The sequence below is a fragment of the Sinocyclocheilus rhinocerous genome, unplaced genomic scaffold (genome assembly GCF_001515625.1).
Source record: "Sinocyclocheilus rhinocerous isolate Xijiao unplaced genomic scaffold, SAMN03320098_v1.1 scaffold534, whole genome shotgun sequence".
Classification (NCBI taxonomy): domain Eukaryota; kingdom Metazoa; phylum Chordata; class Actinopteri; order Cypriniformes; family Cyprinidae; genus Sinocyclocheilus; species Sinocyclocheilus rhinocerous.
The window spans coordinates 1999623-2016610 of NW_015646352.1; the positions used below are offsets into that span (position 1 = coordinate 1999623).

The 16988-nt window shown below is 38.8% G+C and overlaps 3 protein-coding genes across 3 annotated transcripts in view; 2 read left to right on the top strand and 1 right to left on the bottom strand.

Moving 5' to 3' along the window:
* Positions 1-2007, top strand: part of coq9 (coenzyme Q9 homolog (S. cerevisiae)) — a 5797-nt gene extending 3790 nt beyond the window's left edge. The window contains exons 3-7 of the mRNA XM_016511428.1: positions 446-530; positions 624-728; positions 815-970; positions 1098-1151; positions 1593-2007. Of these exons, the coding sequence (XP_016366914.1) occupies positions 446-530; positions 624-728; positions 815-970; positions 1098-1151; positions 1593-1628 (436 nt within the window). The 3' untranslated portion in view covers positions 1629-2007. The remainder of the gene's footprint in view (positions 1-445; positions 531-623; positions 729-814; positions 971-1097; positions 1152-1592) is intronic.
* A 285-nt stretch (positions 2008-2292) lies between these two features.
* polr2c (RNA polymerase II subunit C) lies at positions 2293-4934 on the top strand. The gene is made up of 9 exons (XM_016511429.1): positions 2293-2549; positions 2963-3012; positions 3172-3240; positions 3328-3380; positions 3501-3629; positions 3703-3754; positions 3832-4000; positions 4200-4274; positions 4649-4934. Exons 1-9 carry the CDS (start codon positions 2464-2466, stop codon positions 4791-4793), a joined length of 828 nt encoding a protein of 275 aa, XP_016366915.1. The 5' UTR covers positions 2293-2463; the 3' UTR covers positions 4794-4934.
* A 1181-nt stretch (positions 4935-6115) lies between these two features.
* The window catches only part of LOC107707499 (SH3 and multiple ankyrin repeat domains protein 2-like), an 80591-nt gene continuing 69718 nt past the window's right edge, over positions 6116-16988 (bottom strand). The window contains 6 exon segments of the mRNA XM_016511549.1: positions 6116-9896; positions 12472-12542; positions 12544-14321; positions 14324-14821; positions 15102-15213; positions 15553-15677. Coding sequence (XP_016367035.1) covers positions 9359-9896; positions 12472-12542; positions 12544-14321; positions 14324-14821; positions 15102-15213; positions 15553-15677 — 3122 coding nt within the window. The 3' untranslated portion in view covers positions 6116-9358.

A 16988-nucleotide genomic window follows, 5' to 3' on the forward strand; every position in this document is an offset into this window, starting at 1 on the left:
CTGGATAAATGACAATATCACTTGTTTAAAAACTGAGTTCACTTGTAATTAAAATGACAGATTGTTATGGGTTGGATTAATATAATTTTATAAATGATTAAATTATATTATTGGGGATTTGTTTATTTATGATTATTTTGGATATGATAATATCACTGGTTTAAAACTGAGTTATATATATATATTTTTTTTAATTGTATTTTTTCTTGTGGATTATTTCTGATAATTTTGGATAAATTATAGTATAACTGGTTTCAAAACGGAGTTAACTTGTTTTGTTGTTGTAATTAAAATTAGAGGGATTAATATTGATTATATTATATTATATATTATATTATATTATTGGACAAATAATAATAATAATGCATTAATATATTGTGGATAAATATACAATAATACGTTCTGTTATATTTAAAACCTACATGAATTTTTTTTTATGCATTAGATCAAAGAAAACAGCTGAGTTTCTGAGAGATGCAGTGGAGATGAGACTGCGGATGTTGATTCCTTATATTGACACATGGCCTCGGGTATCCTCTGCCTCATGCAAACTCCCTTTAATAAGCAATAATTAATAAGAAATGATGGATGCCCTCAGTGTTGTGTCTCTTCTGGCTTTGCAGGCCATGAGCATCCTGCTACTGCCCCACAACATCCCCGACAGCCTGAAACACCTGTCCACGATGGTGGATGACATCTGGTACTACGCAGGCGATCGCTCGACGGACGTGAGGGGCTTCTTTGATCCCACTTGCTACCTTCTTCTATGCTTTGGTCTGCTCATCCACCTGTATTTCTTCTGCGTGTTTCTTAGGTCAACTGGTACACAAGGCGGGCGGCACTGACAGGGATCTATAACACCACAGAGCTGGTGATGGTGCAGGACTCGTCTCCTGACTTCGAAGAGACATGGGCCTTCCTCGATAATCGCATAAAGGATGTAGTTAACATGGCGAACACGGCTAAACAGGTTAAAGCGGTCTTGCTTTCCATAGCTAATGAGAGGCATACAAAAAATACATTTGTGTTTTTTTTCCTCCTGATATGTAATAACCAAATGTTATTATTACTAATATACTGGATAATGTTTGTTCTAGGTGCAAGCCACAGGAGAAGCCGTGGTTCAAGGACTCATGGGAGCCGCAATTACGGTAACCAGGCTAAAATGATACAATTTTCAGCTAGTACCTAGTAACTAATACCAAGTCACCTATTATGAATGGTCTGTATTTCAGTGATTATATGAAAAAAGTTTAAGTCTAGCAAATACTTCATTTGTATTTTATATAATTTTAAATTAATTATAAATATTAATAATTATTATAGATTTGAATAATGATAAAAATATGCATTAATATAATATAAAACAAATATCATATAATAAATTAATAATAATAATATTTTTAATTAATAATTTCCCCTTTTAATTTAGGAAATACTTATTTAATGTTTTAAATTAAATATTTTGACGTTTCATTTTAGAACATTAAAAAAAATCACTGAAACCAATGTTAAAATGTTTAAAAATGTATTCATTTATTATTTGTTTATTTTGTTATTTAATTCTAATAGTAAGCTCTCTTCTCACTCAGCTGAAGAACCTAACAGGGATGAACCAGAGACGATGAGTTACTTCTGATGCTCCTGCCTTCATTTTTTTCACATCTTTTACACACTGAGTGACCCCTCGGCCACTCTGCATGAATGTCTAATACCTCAATCACCCACTCTAAACCAACTAAACAATTTGAAATGATCACAATGAAAGGGTTTGTGTTACGATATAGGGTGGATTATCATGCCCTTAGCACTTTTAAATGGGTTAGCTGTGCCATACCCGATTCCTCTGTCTGTATCTTAACCTGAGCCCAATAAGGAGCACAGTTTCTTTTCCGGCATTTCTATGCATTTGTAAAAAGAAAGAATATAAATGTAAATTGTATTCGAGAGTCCTATGTTCATACGGTTTGTGTCAGACTCACTGGCGAGTCCCTCATTAAAAGAAAATAAAGGGTAGCCTATTTACTGAAGTGTCTTAGTCTGTTATTTTTGTTGCTGCAGAGTGAATTCTCATATTAAATATATCTCATTAATAAATATTACGGTTTACAGTAGTACCCATAACTTAGTGAACATGATATTTTGAGATAATACCATAATGACTTAATTAGTGAGCGGTAACAATGCATTTCGTTACATGTCCTTAAAAAGACCCTCAAAATATGACGTTTAATCTAGCTTGACGCAAGAAGATTTCTCACGGTTTCCGAGGACCTTTATTTTTAACCGGAAATGGTACTATAGTGAACCGGATGCTAACGGAATGAGGGCAGCTAGTGACCAATGAGCTTCTGTCGTGTGTTATTGTGCTGAAGAGGCGCTCGATGCTGGAGCTTACTAACAACAGACCGCACATACAGTTATTTTATTTATTAGCATCTTAATCTTGAGCCTAATTTCGCTATGCCGTATGCCAACCAGCCCACAGTGAAAATCACGGAGCTGACGGACGAGAATGTGAAGTTTGTGATCGAGAACACGGATCTCGCGTGAGTGATCCAACGATCAAAACGATCATTTAGCGTTTAATTAAAGCAAGTGTGTTATATTAATGACATTGAAATGCATGTTTATTTTGTCACTAACAAAAATATGTTTTTAAATTTCGTCGGAGTAACGCAAATACTGTGGTAACTTAACTTATATACATCTGGTAAGAGCCATGCTGTGTATAGTACCGTGGTATTACTGAACTGATGCCATCACTTTACCATGGTACTGCTATAGCCCTTAAAAAAAAAAACTTTTTAACAAAAGAACAAACTGTTTAAACTGTGATGAGGCTAATGTTCAAATTTTATGGATTTTAAAAAAGTGTTTCACACATTTTTACGATGTGTGTGTGAGTATGTATGTATGTATAAATATATATATTTCAAATAAAAAATATTATTTGTTTCAGGGTGGCAAACTCAATTCGACGTGTATTCATGTCAGAAGTTCCAACCATCGGTAAGAATCAAACCATCTGTCTTCTGGCTGCTGCCAGAAATATGTGTGTTTTTATACAACAACACGACAAAAAGTTGATTTAATTATGTGTTTGCTTGATTTAATTATGCACTTTGTCTTTTAAATCTGTTAATCTGATGTAATGTGCTTGTTTGCCAGCTATCGATTGGGTTCAGATTGATGCCAACTCCTCTGTGCTCCATGATGAATTTATTGCACACAGAGTGGGTGCGTATGTACAAAATCTTTCCAAATCTTTCATTTCACTCTTCTTATTGTGCTAAGTGCTGTTATCATGCTCCTCTTTTTTTTTAGGGTTAATTCCACTCACGAGTGATGACATTGTTGACAAGATGCAGTACTCACGAGTAAGTGTATTAAACACCCTGCCAGGGTTTCTGTTTTTAGAAGAACTTCTGAATATGACTCATCTCATTAAATGTAGGGAACTGAAACATAACATTTTGCTTTCTTTGGTTTCCAATTAGGACTGCACATGTGATGATTTCTGCCCGGAGTGTTCGGTTGAGCTCACGCTGGATGTCAGATGTACAGAAGACCAGACGCGACACGTGACCTCACGAGATCTCCTGTCCAATAACCCCCGAGTCATCCCTGTACGTGTATTCTCCTCACAAACTCACACATACACACTTTGCTTTTTCTGAAGTGATGTATCTTGTTCTTCAGGTAACATCCAGAAGTCGAGACAACGATCCCAATGACTATGTAGAGCAGGATGGTGGGTCAAATTCCTCTCTGATTTTCTGAATAATCACTCAGATATATCAGTGTTGATGATTTGGGGATTTCGCACAGACATCCTGTTGGTGAAGCTCAGGAAGGGTCAGGAGCTGCGTCTCAGGGCATATGCTAAAAAGGGTTTTGGCAAGGAGCATGCCAAATGGAATCCCACTGCAGGGGTGGCATTTGAGTACGACCCAGACAATGCACTGAGACACACGGTGTACCCAATTCCACAGGAATGGTATGATTCTTATGGCTTGTTTTGATCCCATTAAACACATTAAATAAGTATTATTTGTAATCAGGTACACAGAAAAAAACAACTTGTATTAATTATGGTTATATTTTTATTCTAATTTATGTAATCTTCATATATTAATTTTGCTTTTTACTTGTCAAAATATTTTATGTATAATTATGTACCTTTGCTCAATCGTCAGGCCTAAAAGCGAGTATTCAGAAATTGAAGAGGATGGAGTTGAAGCTCTATATGATCCTAACGGCAAGCCAGAAAGGTAAGGAAGTTAAACCCATACATACATAAGCATTTATGCATGGGAATTGTTGTCTGAATAAATAATCCTGTTGCACTTATCCACTTAAAAACACATTTTAGAACTGAAAAATTTATATTTACTACACAAATAGAATATGAGATTTTAATTTGTAAATCACATTTTTAAAGGTTCCCTCATATATCCAGGTTTTCTGTGAACTTGTGAAACCTGTGGTTTTGTTTAAAATGATCTATTAATTATTAACCATTTCATTGTCATGTTATACATTATGTGCTTGCAAGGTGAAGAACACCATGCAATAGAGGGTTAATACAAAAAAAAAGGACATGTTGATACAAATACATGATTACATGACTTTTTTTTTCATCCAGGTTCTATTACAACGTGGAGTCCTGCGGTTCACTTCGGCCTGAGACCATTGTCATGTCAGCTTTCGCTGTACTTAAGAAGAAACTGAGCGATCTGCAGACACAGCTCAGCCATGAAATTCAAAGTGATGTGCTCACCATTAACTAAACTGTTAAAATACTGCTTTTTGGATCACACATTTAGGAAAATATATTTTTTCAGCTGTTATGTTTTTGCATGAAACTGTATTATGGTGGAGAATTCTATGAATAATAAACACAAACATACTGTTGTTTCATTACACGAGTTGCACAATGTCGAGAAAAAAAAAAAAACTATGAACACCAGAGGGCAGAGTTTGTGTGAAAAATATATCAAGAGGCCAGTGTTGCCAATTTAGCAATTTTGTTGTTAGATTTAGCAACGTTTCAGACTACCCTATCAACTTTTTCTTCCAAAAGCACCTAGCAACAAATGTAGCTATTTTTTTAAAATGTATTTGGCAACATTTAGCAACTTTTGATAAGTGACTCAAACGATAAAAAAGGCACACATTTTCCATCTAAATTACACAAAAAGAGGAAACCAAAGGTGCCTAGCAGTACACAATTCACATGAATTAAGTTGGCTGCTATTAGCAATTGTTTAATGTAATAATAATAATAATTGAATAATTGTTCATTTATGATACACCTTGTTAGTAGCTTGTACTTGAGATTGTTGATCAGTTGATCAAGAAAAATATCTAGAAAAATGAAAAATGTAGTAATTTTCCAGGACATTATCCGTTATCCATTGTAACCCTGTAACCCGAAAACACAAAATACAATGCGTAATTTAAAATGTGTGAATAATAATTACGGAAAATTCCTTCATATTAATAGATTTTGCCCTATTTTTACAGACTTTTCTTAGAGTGTAGCATACGAACTACTAATACACTGCTTAAAACTATAACTGTTCAGAATGAGTAGTTTTACTAATTTACTAGCTAATAAAAATAAACTTAAATTGTAATTGTTAAAAAATGTGAGTGTTTAATAATTCAATGTTGTATTTAAAATTAGTTATTTACATTTTAATATTATATTATGCATTTATTTTATTTTATAAACACATCTAAATTAACATATTTACTTCTTTTTTTTGCTGAGATTTGATGCAGTGACAATTTTGCATCGTGATTACGCAATGACGTCACCGCGCAATGACATCGCGTCATTTAGCTTCAAATCAATCTTCCTTTAGCAACTTCCCCTGAAAATTAGTTGGCAACACTGCAAGAGGCTATTCTGTTGATACATGAAGAGACAGCGTGTATGGTCATGACAGAGCATTGAACAGCATGCCGATAATGGCAACATTTTATTTCTAGACAAACAAGCCCTGAAATGGATGTAACAAGTTTACAGAAAACCGCCTCAAGACAAACTGAACCAAACACATGGAAGGAACAAGAGCTACGTGAGTACGAGAACAGATTGTGCAATCATGTTTATTCGTCCCGTAAATTTTGGTTGTTTCAAATACATAAGTATCGAGGGATTTGGAGGAAGGTGCAGTCACAAAAACTTCTCTTTGATTTTAATCATGTATTGTAGTTAAGCACAAAATTACAGCAACATAGATCAAGTGAATGCATTCCTCACAAGAAGTGTGTGAGAGACAACTATGAAAAAGAAACAGAACTTGTAGTCCAACTCTAAGTCAGGACCTACTGGAAACTTCTGCGTGTCTTCATATAAAATGGGGTTTCAAAATCGAATTCTGCGTACACAACGATTCAGTGCTACCACTGTCATTTGCCAGAAAAATAAAGTGTCAGTTTGCAGTTATCGTATGGTGTAAAAGTGCGGTCACATTAGCGATATTTCAGCGAAATTTAGTGGGCAAAAAGGTATAAAATGGTAAAAAATTGTCAGTTATGTAGCGATGCGGCTGTTCTCACACATTCCAGTAAAGGCCACGTTCACGCAGCAGCAGAATACGGTTGTCAGTACTATATTTTAGTAATCAATGCGTTCACGCACATTTTGGTCATGTTGTAAATTTTCAGGACTTTTGGTGAATCCCACACCTGCTGTGCGAACGAAACCGTACTGAGCGTGTTTTCATGTGTAGTTTCGGTAACTCACAGAGATACAGATATATGAGCTCAGTTGTGTGACGCGTGAAGTTTAGATCCAATCACCGTCCTCCATCTGAGCTGTTCCCAACAGTTTAGTGGTCAGGTCGTTTTGTCGTGTCAAATGTCGTCGTCTCATATATTAACTTTAGTCATTGTAAGTTGATATTCACAAATATTGACTTAAGTTACACGTTCCTGCAGACAGTATTCGAGCCTCTATTGTAAGCTGCTGTGTGGACGGGCTATTTCGAGACTCACACTTGTAAGTAAATGCGGCTTGACAGCTATTGACATGACTGCATTTCGCCCGCGAAATTTCCGAGCAACAGTATCTAAATGTGACCGCATCAAAAGTGGCCTAAAATATGTGCTCGTTTTGTTTTTCAAGTATACACACCACACAAATCTACATTTGAACTTCTTTCTTTAATTACATAATCTAAAAGAAGCAGGTGACAGCCATTATCTCATTATTTTTCATATCTTCTAATTCACTGAGACCTATGTATATGTAAAGTTCATAATATTATATACTGTACTGTGGAATACTGGCAAAGAAAGACCAAACAGTGTTCTTTAAATTTGTGTATTGCTTCTCAACTGATACCACATAGATTTTTGGCACACCACATATTAGAGTTAAATGTCATAAAAATTTAATAAATATTTATATAAATCTTTAAAATACTGTGCTGTTTCCTAAAATAAGATATATAGAGATGATAACTCTAACTCCTCTAAGGTCGAGAGATAAGCAAACATATATATAATTTATTTCTGAATCTCTTCACTGCATACTTTAAACGGCCATAACTTCATTTCATTCACAGCCATTCTCTATTTCATTTATCACCTTTCCCTCAGTTCTGACGTTACCCACAGTGCTTTGAATTTAATACTGAAGGTGAAATGTATAATGCTGGCTGTTGCTTCGTGTCTCTGTGATGTTTTAATCACAAATATGAATATTATATCTAGTCCGATTTCATACCTGTGGGATTTTTTCACATAGTATGATGAAATTGATAAATCTCTGAGAAATGTGTCTAACAATGAGAAGATCACAACTAAACTTCAGATGACCTAGATATGTTGTGGTGTGTCAAACTGTAACAGGAATAGGCACACATTGCAGTTACATGTTTAAATTAATAACGTAGTGAGACAGCAAAATTATAATTTCTTCCAATTGTTGAGCAAAGCAAAAGGATTGCAGGACATAAAATGAAAAGGACAAGTAGAAGCACTTTGATTTTTGATTAAACAGGAAAATGAAAGTTTACACTTTGTGATCTCGCTTAAAAATTTGTTGTAGACAGTTGCAGGTTTAGTTGCAAAAAACAAAACAAAAAAGTCCAAATAAAATTTAAATCAAACTACTCAACAATTTACAAATATGAAGTCCTGTATTAGTTACAATTGACGACATTGATATGTATAGATTAAGGAGGTTTCCTGTAGTTTTCTGTACGTTCCTTTTTACCACCCAACAATCAAATGATTTAGCTAATTATAATTACAAAAAATAAATACAGTACATAAAAATAAATTATTAAAAGAAGAATTCACATTTTTAAAGCAAAAGACAAATACATACTGGCCCTTTCAGAGTGATTGTGTCAGCGTTCAACACAAAGCTGTCAAATTTGACAAAGCAGAATTGTCAGTTTATACTTCAATTATTTTCCATTCACCCATGAAACTAAACCTCAATATTTCAGATCTTATGTGTTCCTGTGAAGACCCATTATTCCAAATCAAACCTGCTGGAAATTAATACTGACTAGCAACGCTAAGCAACAGCGCAAAACTAGTGTTGACTAAAGGTACAAATAAAATGTTGGTGGGAATGCCGTAGACCTCCTTACCGTATGGAAGACACCTAATAGTAAACCACAATTCAAAGAGACCCAAGAGAATTGTTGATCATTCAGACAAACATCCAATGTTAGCGTATTACGAGACTTGAAGATTCAAAATGGTGGAGAGACCTTTTGCTTGCTACGGTTACGTTTGTTCACATGTAGGGAGATTTGACCTCTGTGTTTTCAAGTGACCACGGCCCTTCTAGGACTGTCAGGGAATGAACTGAGGGACATCTAAATGCCCGCTGATCACATCTCCGAGATTCATGTACCTCTTGGTCAAAGGTGTAGGAGGAAAAAAAAGCAAGATATTTATTTCATAGGCAGCTGATACATAGACAAAGGTTCCCTTTTTTCCTGAAGAAATATTCTCTGTAGAATGGTCTTAGCAAAGATAGAAAATGGATCCCCAGCTCTGCTGGTTTCAGTGCATTCAAAGGAGGCCAAAGTCCTTAAAAGCCAAAGGATAGTCAGCTCATGTTTGTAGTTTCCATACAGTGTGTTGGCTTCAATGTCCTCTCTGGTGCCGGAGCTCTTGGAACAGAAACACAGGGAACCGCTTGTGCTTACGCGGATATTTTGAACGCTCGAGTTTCTTCAGGATGTGAGAGTTCCTAAAATCCACCGAAAGCATGATAGGACAACAAAGTGTTCAAATTAGTGAACTGAAATAAGGGAAGAGGGAAAAAGAAGCTTATGAACAAGATGCGCGGAGTCCTGGTGAGGACATCTGCCCAGTCTCATCTGTCCAAGAGGACTTTCAGCGCTCGCTCGATGTTCATTCTGTGACCCACACGAGTCACGCCCAAGTCGATCAGATCCTCCTTTTGCAGGTTGGGCAAGTGGCTGCCCTCGATATCATTGTCCATAAAGGCATCCCTGTGCTCGCCCAGGTTCAGGCTCTCAAGCCAGTCGGCCACGTCCTGTTTGCTCCACATGAGGATGGTTTTGGTGGCAAAGGGCTTGTTCGATGCAGCCTGGATAAGGGTGAGCGGAGAAGGGGAGCGGCTACGCCCCGTGCCCAGGCTGAGGGGTGGTGTGGGCAGACCAAATACGTCCGTCATGGTGGGGGAAGTGGCTGAGGTCGGAAGGGAAGAGGCACAGCTGAGACCAGAGTCCGGCGGGGACAGGATAGGGCTCGGGGTGTGGTGGTGGGGAGGCAGGCTCTCGGCCTGTCGGCACGGCGACGGGGCAGGCACGTTGGGGCCAGGCTGGGCAGTGAAGGTAACGGTGGTGTTCTGCTGTGTACCTGAGATGAGGGATACACCATCCTGATTTCTGCAAAGACAGAAGGATGAAAGTGAGGAATATGTATTAAGTTTGAAAACATATGAGACTCAAGGGATAATGTAAAACTACATTCCTGCAAAAGATGCTAGGGTGTTATAAGGGGTTGGCAGAGCATTGCTATGTGGTTGCTAGGGTGTTCCGGGTGCTTACTGGTCCAAGTTAAAGTCTGTATGATATGGCTGCAGGTCCTTCATTCTTGTTTTGTCTGTTTCATTGTCCACCAGGTGAAAATCATAAGTCCAGTGTTCTCCTCAACAAACTGCATTATAACTAGAGTGATGATATGAGTAATACTTCTAAGTAATGAAGCCTGAGAAAAAAAACTGCATAATTCATAATTACTGAACAAAATTTTACTCCGTCGTTTCATTTTATTGTATAACTTCTATAAATTAAACATTTTTTAGTTTACATTTGTGTTCGTTTTTTTAAAATCCTATAGCTCAAGTGGGACTAAATCAATTTCATTCAATTGTTGACCTCCTCTGGAAAGGTGCCTTTATGGATGGGAGAGTTGAGACCAGAGAATAAGAAAGAGATCCTTACACAAGACATAAGCCTACCCGTACAGCTCTTTATGGGTGAATCTCTCAAACCATGTCTCACCCATGATATAGTATTTGTAGTAGTTAATTTTATTTATGCTGATTTTTGTCCCAACAGTATGATTTTTATTACTGTATTACAGTAAAGAGAAAACAGAATTAGACTAAAATGTGTTTAATTATCGTTAAAATAATGCCACAATAGAAAAAAATCCTAAAAGTACTAAAAACAGCATAATTTTCTTTATGCAAATTATTATTTTTTATTATTATTATATTAGGGTAAAATATGACTTTTACATTTCTTTGTGAGATTCACCCTCACGTCTCATGTACACAGTTTCTATTTATGTAAAGATCAAAGAGTATTGAAAGTATGAGTGTACTGTAGGTGGTTTAGCTTTAAGGAGGCTGTGAATGTGAGGCTCTTTAGCAATGCAATGTCCTTGCCCCAGGTTTCTCTTTATACCCAAGGTGTATTGGCCTACATTTGTTCAAGTAAACTTTTACATTTGCATCTGATGTAGTACAGCAAATAAAACCAATAATGGACTCCTGTAAAATCTAAATTGATACAAAAAAAAACATCAATAACATAGGGCTGTGCAAATAATCGAATGCGATTCATTGCCAATTTTGAACGCGATATTGTGTAGCTTGTCAGTGATCTACGGCTCTGTAGTAAATGCCGCTCCATCTGAACGCACATGCTGGAGATTTACTACTAATCAAAGAAACCGGCTTTACTGAGGAGATGCGCATGAAAATCGCATTCGATTATTTGCACAGCCCTACAATAACAATATATAACACATAAGTTACACTCCCAGCCATGGTCTTAAGATTAAACATATCTCAGTTAATTGATTTAAATAAGAAACATGGTAACCTTACACACTAAAAAAATCTATTTCTATTCATAGTAAAAAGAAAATGCATCTTTGCTCAGTGTAAGTTAAACATAGCACTCTGCCTGGGCTACAAATGCATTTTAGGGTCAGTTCTGTGGTCTGTAAATAACAACATCATTCAATAATGAATGAGACTTGGGCTCCATGCAAACCATTGCCTGTGCAATTTAGCAACCATCGGTATACACAACCCAAAATAAATGACACATAAGCTTCAAAACCTAATGAGCTTTCTCTGTAGGAATCATCAGTGAAAAAAATGTAAGGTGGGGAACGACATGAGAAATATTGATTAAAAATACTCTTAATACAATGATAAATTCTAAAAAGTATTGATAAAAATACTTAAAACAATAGTAAAATGTATTGACAAAAATCTTTAAAAATAGGCAATTTTAGCCAAAACTTTGGAACACATGTTTATTAATGCATTGTGCTGTTGTTCTGTATTGAAATCAGTTTAACGTTTTATTTTGTGAAACTATGCACAGCATTCAAAATCAGTCACTTATGAGGTTCCATTTGAGTTAAGATGCAGCCATAAAAAAGCTGCCAATGTTGGTAGTATAGCAGCTCAATAGGTTTTCTGAAAATTGGAACTCTTTATAACCTTAAAGGAGTAGTTCACTTCCAGAATGAAAATTCTGTCATCATTTACTTACCCTCCACTTGTTCCAAACCAAATATCTTCGTTTGTGTTCAACAGAAGAAAGAAACTCATACAGGTTTGGAACAAGTGGAGGGTTTGATGACAGAATTTTCGTTCTGGAAGTGAACTACTCCTTTAAATGTTTTAGTCAAAACGAAATATAAAAGTCCTTTAAGATATTGCTTAAGAGAATCTAGGGATGTCTTGTGGGAGCAGTTTGGGTGATGTGACAACTAAGCAACAAATGAACCATGTTGTAACAACACGTGCACACACACACACCTCCCCCCTCTGTGGTACGGTCTGTGTTCATCATCACACTGACGTTGCTCAGCTCGTCCTCAAGGCTGTTCTCATTATTGGGTTGCTAGGCAACTCTTTCGTTCTCCAGCAGAGCACACACACTAATCTGAGAGCCTAAATGTAAGCCTGTGATCCAGGAAGGAAAGAGGGCATACCTCGTTCCGAAGTGAGTCCTGGATCCTGTCGGAGAGTCTAATGCTTCCCCTGGCTTTGGTGCTTTGTCCTTGGTTCACATGCTGCAGAACTGAATTGGCTTCTGGGCCATGGGATCCTTTCATCTCCGGAGGGTCTCCCCACAGCTTTGAGGTTCGTTGCGTTGGGGTTTTCAAGGGTTCTGGTGGAATTGATCCAGGGGGCGGAGGTGGGACAGAGGAGGGCATTCTGAAAGAGCTCATGTTCTCCTCAGGCAAAGCGTCCTTGTAAAGTGCATTGCTCTTGATGGCAGGTTTGGGTTTTGGTTTTGACAGGATTTGAGACCTGTCCACCAGAAAGGCTTGTCCATCTGCATAGACAGTGCATGTGTCCAGAGTCTCGCCTCCTTCAGAAGACAAGGTTGAGATGCTGGACACAGTAGAGATGGTGCTGGTGGTCTCGAGTTGGGGGTCACCGCTGCTCCGGCTGTCTACCTCAATGCCCGAGTCAGTGATTTGTTCATAGGGCTCTAGCGGCCCTGGATGGAAGCTGGGAGGTGTGCAGTTTGTGAGGACCGTTGGTCTTTTGATTTCGGAATTCCCACCACCTAACGGGGGATAGTAGGGAGCAAGAGAAGGTCCTTTTGTACCATTTGTTTTCTGTTTGAGCAGTTCAGCTATAGTCCCCGCCTGGTCTTCAGGAATGTCAAAACTGTTGGCAAACTCCAGTGGGGGTGGTAGGGGTTCAGCAAAAACAAACTCTTCATCGATGTCGACAGAAGCCAAGGGCGGTGGAGGGATGCCGAAGGGCAGCTTGACAGGCTCATCCACTGAGCTAACAGTTATGATGGTCTTGCCATGTGGAGCAGCTGATAGCGCCTTAGGAGCTGGGGGGTTGGTGGGAGCTGGCTGGTTGGGGTCGCGAAGCTCCCCAGGGGTGTTGTCGGGACTCACTGCCTCGTCCCTGTCGCCTTCAGACAAGCTGTTATCCTCCGATTTTGCCCCATCTGTGGTGTGTACCATCAGCAGGCCAGCTGACTTCTGCTGAGAAGTGTCCACAATGTCAATCAGCATGTTCTTCTTCTCCTCAGGCCTCTTCTCAGGCTTGCCCAGATCGAGCTGATACTTGGATTCAGTCTCATATTTGGACTCCGTCATCTGCCTCCGCAGGCCCCTGCGGGGACGGCCCATGGTAGCAGTACTTGAGAAGCCAACCTCCACATTTGGTCTAAGCTTTGTGTCAATAAAAAGAGGTTTATTGAGATCAAGTTTGGATGGGTCACTCTTTAGAGGAAGAGGCTGTGATTGCTCCCTCATGGCTCTGTCTCTGGCAGCTAACGCTAAAGCTAATGGTGAATTGGGGTCTAGTGGCTTGCCTGTTACCGGGTGAACATAATTCCCACTTCCTGAGCTGTAGGTCTTATGAGCAGGCAGACTGATCGGGCTGTGTCCTGTACGAGTGTTCAGAAGTTCCCTTACCATGGTGGGCTCAGGGCTGTTGAAGTCCGTCACATTGCCACCACCTCTAGGGATGCCAAGTAGTGATGAGGGAGGTGCCATGAGCCTACGCAGCCGCTCATCGCTGCTAAACATGCCCTCATCAATAGACTTGGAGTGTCTGAGACGTGGGGCTGGTGTAGGCACCACGTCCTCATCACCTGCATCTGTGGACTTAAAAGATGGGGAGTTGCGATGAGCATCAAGCCTTTTCTCCCTGTCTCTAACTGCACCGGCAATGGCAGTTGCAAAAGGACTGCCAAGATTTAAGCCATCTTCAGGACGGAGTTGTCCTGGGTGATCCGGTGTGGTCGTCTCAATTTCCATGCTGCTACCTTGACTGCTCTTACCGCTGCTGCTGGTGGAGGGCTCTTTATTATGGTCGGAATCGGGATGGAGCAAGTTTTCTCAGGACTGTCTTCTACGTTGGACTGCTTGACAAGCATTCCCTTCCTTCTGGCAGGCTTGTTGGGCACAAACAGTCCAGCTTGACCCATCTTGCCTAAATCGGAGTAAGGGTTCTCAGGAACTTGGGCACGGCGCATATGAAGACACTGTTGGGCCGTTGGGCTGTGATTGTACCCCTCGGAATCGTACTGTTCTGGACTGTCACTGTAATACATGCCCTGATCTCTCCAACCAGCACCTTCACCTCTGTCTGGGGCTGTGCTGTTTGCATTAGGACTCTGTGAAGTAAAGCCTGGTCTGATGGTGCCGTATCCTCGACCAGCTGGGACAGGAGCATTATTATGAGGTGGAGATGGAGGGGAGATGGCTGGTGGAGGTGGAATATCCTCTGATGTGTCAGGCATTGAAAGGCTTCTTGTAAATTTCAACATTGGAGGAGTAAGGAACTGCTTCTCTTCTTCGGTTACTCCTGTAAAGGGATGAAGAAAGAAAAATCAACAAATCAACAAGCCTGGGGGTGCAATCACCATCCAGAAACAATAAATATGACGCTACAAAGCAACATCTTGAAAATACGTCACATCAGTGAAAAAGCCTCCAGCAAGAGTGGGCTGACCACTGAGTGTAAGTAAACCAAATATTTGTATCATTTTACAAAGAGCTGAAAGACTTTTGTGTGCAATTCATCAAAATAAAGGACTGTGTAAAGATGTACTTCGGCAACAAAACAAAATGAAACAACCACACACCTATAGATGTTTGCCGCCGTATGGTTCCTTTTGGTAAACCCAGGAAGGGGCCTCTAGGACTCCCTGGCTGTTGTGGCGAGTCTACTGCTGTATCCTGACTATTGCAGAGAGACTGCAACAGACAGAATAAGGCCGACATAATAATAAGTACAAGCAGAATGCAGCACTATAGCAAAGCGTCCATTCAAACTAGGCTTCACATAATATGTTGAAATGATTTCATAAACGAGATTGAGATGAAGAAATAAAAATAATCTCAAGCAGTGAAGCATACTCACAAGCCTGTGCACAACTACACTCTAATTTAAGCATCAAAAACCAATATAGCATGCACGGGCAATGGTTTTACCAGACTTGCGAAAAGCGATTATTGCAGTTAGGCTACAATACAATTCTCAACAATGCCACGGGAGACCAAAACTCTAGAGGACATTAGACAAGGCATGCTTACATTAATTTCAGGGCTGACAGCAAGACACTTGCTAGTCGGACGTGGTTTGACTGCCGCCACCCTCACATCTGCATTTGAGTTGTCCCACATGGGTTTCTGGGGGGGCACAACCTCATCCACTTTATCTGTAAGACAACAGCATCTCAAATTAGAACGCAGGAAGCTACATTTAAAATAAGCTCAGTATCAAATATTGCTAATTTCCTCTAACAGGATCCTCAGAGCAAGGATCCAAACCGAGCAAGAGAGGCGACAGAAATAGGTACAATGACAATGGTCAAGGTCAAAGCCGTGCAAGCGCTTCCTGGTTCCGTTGTAGAAATCTTAGCACTTCTTTCAACGGCCACTGCGCAACATGCTAGCATTTTTTAGACGGCTCCCATGCATGGGATTATTACTTAGTGTGACTTGAAATACAATCCTCTTCTTCAGACCCTCATTATCTGAAAGCTGATCATCTATACAGAAATGGAGGAAAGGGAAATTCAGAGTCTGATTTTCCTAGCATAAAAGTCATCAAGACTGAATCTGCTAAGGTACACACACACACACACACACACACATAAACACACAAAACCCCATATACATCTGCCATTAAAATGGGTTTCATATCTGGATATTCTTTAACAGGACTTAATTTATACTTTATACTGTTCTTTGCAAATACACTTTACGTACTTTCGAAACATTTCCACAATAAAAGATGTTAATATGGTTTAAAAGAGAAAAGAAGAACATAAAGTTTAAAACTCACTAAAATGATTGACCAGAGTGCACAATCATAGTATTTGTTGTGTTGGATAATGATTGCAGTACAACCTTAATTATGCATTTTTATGCAGACAATAAATTGTGCATTATCATTTACACCTCCCCCTCAGTACGTGGTTTCAGAGATCCAATCACAATATGTCTTGGATGCTATTTATGTGGTCAAGTACTAATCTGGAAACACATGTTAATGTCAGGACTAAAGGGGGCCACAGTTACACCTCTTCATTCAGCATTAAATGGATATATACACTCAGGCTTTAAATATAAAATCCCATCATAACCCTGAGGCAAACCTGAATTTAAAAAGAAATAAATACTGCCAAAATTGGCCATTTCAGGAGTCTAGTTTATATTCATAACTGAAAGTCTATCTAAGACTGCAGGAGTATGCATCTGTTTTATAATCAGGGTCTCCTATATAATACCTAAATATGGATTTAAAATTAATCTCTTTAATGAACAGTATGTACAAAGCTGTTTTAAGGACACAGCAGGACTACTATGCAGCCAGCCACATTATGTAAACATAAAACTAATGCTTACAATGGTTCAGAAAATATCTCCTTCAAGAAGACAAAGGAGTCATTCAGCAGTCTAAAGATGTCATTTCATATCTGTGCAACAGTCACACGTCGTCATATTCATGGTCAATGCTAATAGTG